At 39.3% G+C, this 2,207-nt stretch overlaps 1 protein-coding gene across 1 annotated transcript in view; it reads left to right on the top strand.

Annotated features, from left to right (window-relative positions):
- LOC131978489 (peripheral plasma membrane protein CASK-like) overlaps positions 1-1,745 on the top strand; it is a 63,370-nt gene extending 61,625 nt beyond the window's left edge. The window contains exon 2 of the mRNA XM_059342146.1: positions 1,482-1,745. Within this exon, the coding sequence (XP_059198129.1) occupies positions 1,482-1,668 (187 nt within the window). The 3' untranslated portion in view covers positions 1,669-1,745. The remainder of the gene's footprint in view (positions 1-1,481) is intronic.
- The last annotated feature ends 462 nt before the right edge of the window (positions 1,746-2,207 follow it).

Consider the following 2,207-nt stretch of genomic DNA (forward strand, 5'->3'; position numbering starts at 1 on the left):
AGCAATGAGAACCAAAGTCTTTATTCTCTGCATGCAGCGATGAGCTGCTGCACTCAGTGTGCAGGAAAACCAGCGTAACCCACACTCTGTCTCTGTCTGTGTAGTTTTGCCTCTTGGGTTAACATTTTACCATAACTTTGATGCTTGTGTGGTGAGAGAAGGAGTTGTAGTACGGGAGAGTGAGTGTGTTTACTTTATTTACTTCAGTTTTAGCTGGGGATAATGCAATCATTCAAAATGTTTGTCTAGGATTTTCTGCAGGATCAAATCACAATTATACTCACAAAACGGCTAATTAAGGATTTTGTGGTTAAATGGTTATTGTGCTCATATGATTCATAACAGTGTGTCACACCCCACTTAACTTCTTCTAACACCAATTTGAGCATTTTATGTAATTTGTTGTGGTGCATTGCTGTTTAAGAGCAGACTGTAGAGAGAGAGCCTGAATGCATCACAACACCCACATTTAACCGTGTTTACCTCCACCAGAGGTCATGTTGTCAGCTGGGTTTGTTTGTCTGTTTGTCTGCAAAAACTGCCTGCATGATTTACATAAAACTTGTTGGAAGGGTGAAGCAAGGAGCAAGGAAGAAGCCATTATAGTTTAGAGCGGATCTGAATCAAATGGGGCGGGTAAAGAAGTTGGTTTTCACTTTTGTTTACATTGAAAGGAAGAATTAGTTCTGCTTCATGTGGTGTTGGATTAATCTGGAAATAATGCCCTCCAGTCAGAATAAGGTTCATGGTTTACCTTATTGTCTCATTCAGCTCTTTCTGTCCATCAGGACATCAGTAACGGCTCTCAGCATGTTGCTTCAACGCTCATTTTCATTGTCTATTCATTGGTCAATTATTTTATAGATTAATCAGTTAGTTGTTTGCTCTATAAAATGTCAAGAAATGGTGAAAAATGTGGGATGTCAGATCAATATGACATCCTCAAATACTTAAAAGAAACGAGAAAATATTTGCAGTTAAGAAGCCGGAATCAGAGAATTTGGACTTTTTCTTTCTCTAAAGTTACTCAGACAGATTAATATTTTATTATTATGTCATTATATTGTTAAATAGTTGAAACTGTTGTCATTGGTGAAGGTCTAGTTGACACATTTGTTACCTATAAAAACACTGTAAAATAACATTAATACTTACTGATATATACTGATTTCATGTGAAGAGAGGGATCAGAAGCTGGTAGAGACCAAAAAGGAGTTTAAAGGAAGTGGATATTGCGTTTCCATTCATCATTGGACTCAGAATGAGTGCTGCTGCTGCTCCGATCCTTCTGGATGATAAATAAATAAATAAACAGCTTTCTAACAAGTTCACCATGTGAGCTGTATGAGGTGATAGTGTGTGTTGTGTTTACAGCTTCTTTCTGCCAATAAATGAGTTCTTGCAGGTTTAACATAGCGCTTGGCAGGAAGACGGATAACAAACCACATGTTAAATGTTTCTCCTCCGTCTGTGTGGTGCAGGGGTCCCTTCAGCGTGGTGCGGAGATGCATCAACAGGGAGACGGGACAGCAGTTTGCTGTCAAAATCGTGGATGTGGCCCAGTTTACCTCCAGTCCTGGACTCAGCACGGAGGGTAAGAGATCACTATCTCTCCGTCTATTACTCACTCTGCCGTTTCCAGCTGCTCATAAATATAACGCCAGATAATTGCTTTTTGCCACTCTGTTGCACACTAAAAGTTAATGCAATGGAGAGGTCAGAGGCTCGTCCTTGTTTGTGTGTGTTGGTCCACGCTGGCCTGCTTCTCATTCACTCTGTGGCTCACACACACACACACTGTTCAATCAAACTGTTCTTCTGTTGTCTTTGGGCTGTTTTCATTGAAGCAGTTAATTATGAAGCCAGGCCAAAGGCACCTTGAGCTCTTGTTTCTGGAAGAAGTTTGTACATAGATTCAGCCTGTTCAGCCCACAGGCCTGACAAGAAAACAATCTAATAATCTAATATAACCTATGTTTCTCCAGATCCATCGATTGTTGCAACATGGTTCCATTGCTTCCATCAGCAATAGTCTCATATGTTCACGTCTGGTTTCGTGGCTCCATCTTCCATGTTTTTGTCCTCGGTTTCAGAACCGTTTCACATTATAAACAATATAATGGCTAGTTTACATTATATATAAAATAAATATCAGATTCAGCTAGTAGTATACATAATAAAACATCATCATTTATTAGTTTATTTAT

This window comes from Centropristis striata, chromosome 10 (assembly GCF_030273125.1).
Source record: "Centropristis striata isolate RG_2023a ecotype Rhode Island chromosome 10, C.striata_1.0, whole genome shotgun sequence".
NCBI lineage: Eukaryota > Metazoa > Chordata > Actinopteri > Perciformes > Serranidae > Centropristis > Centropristis striata.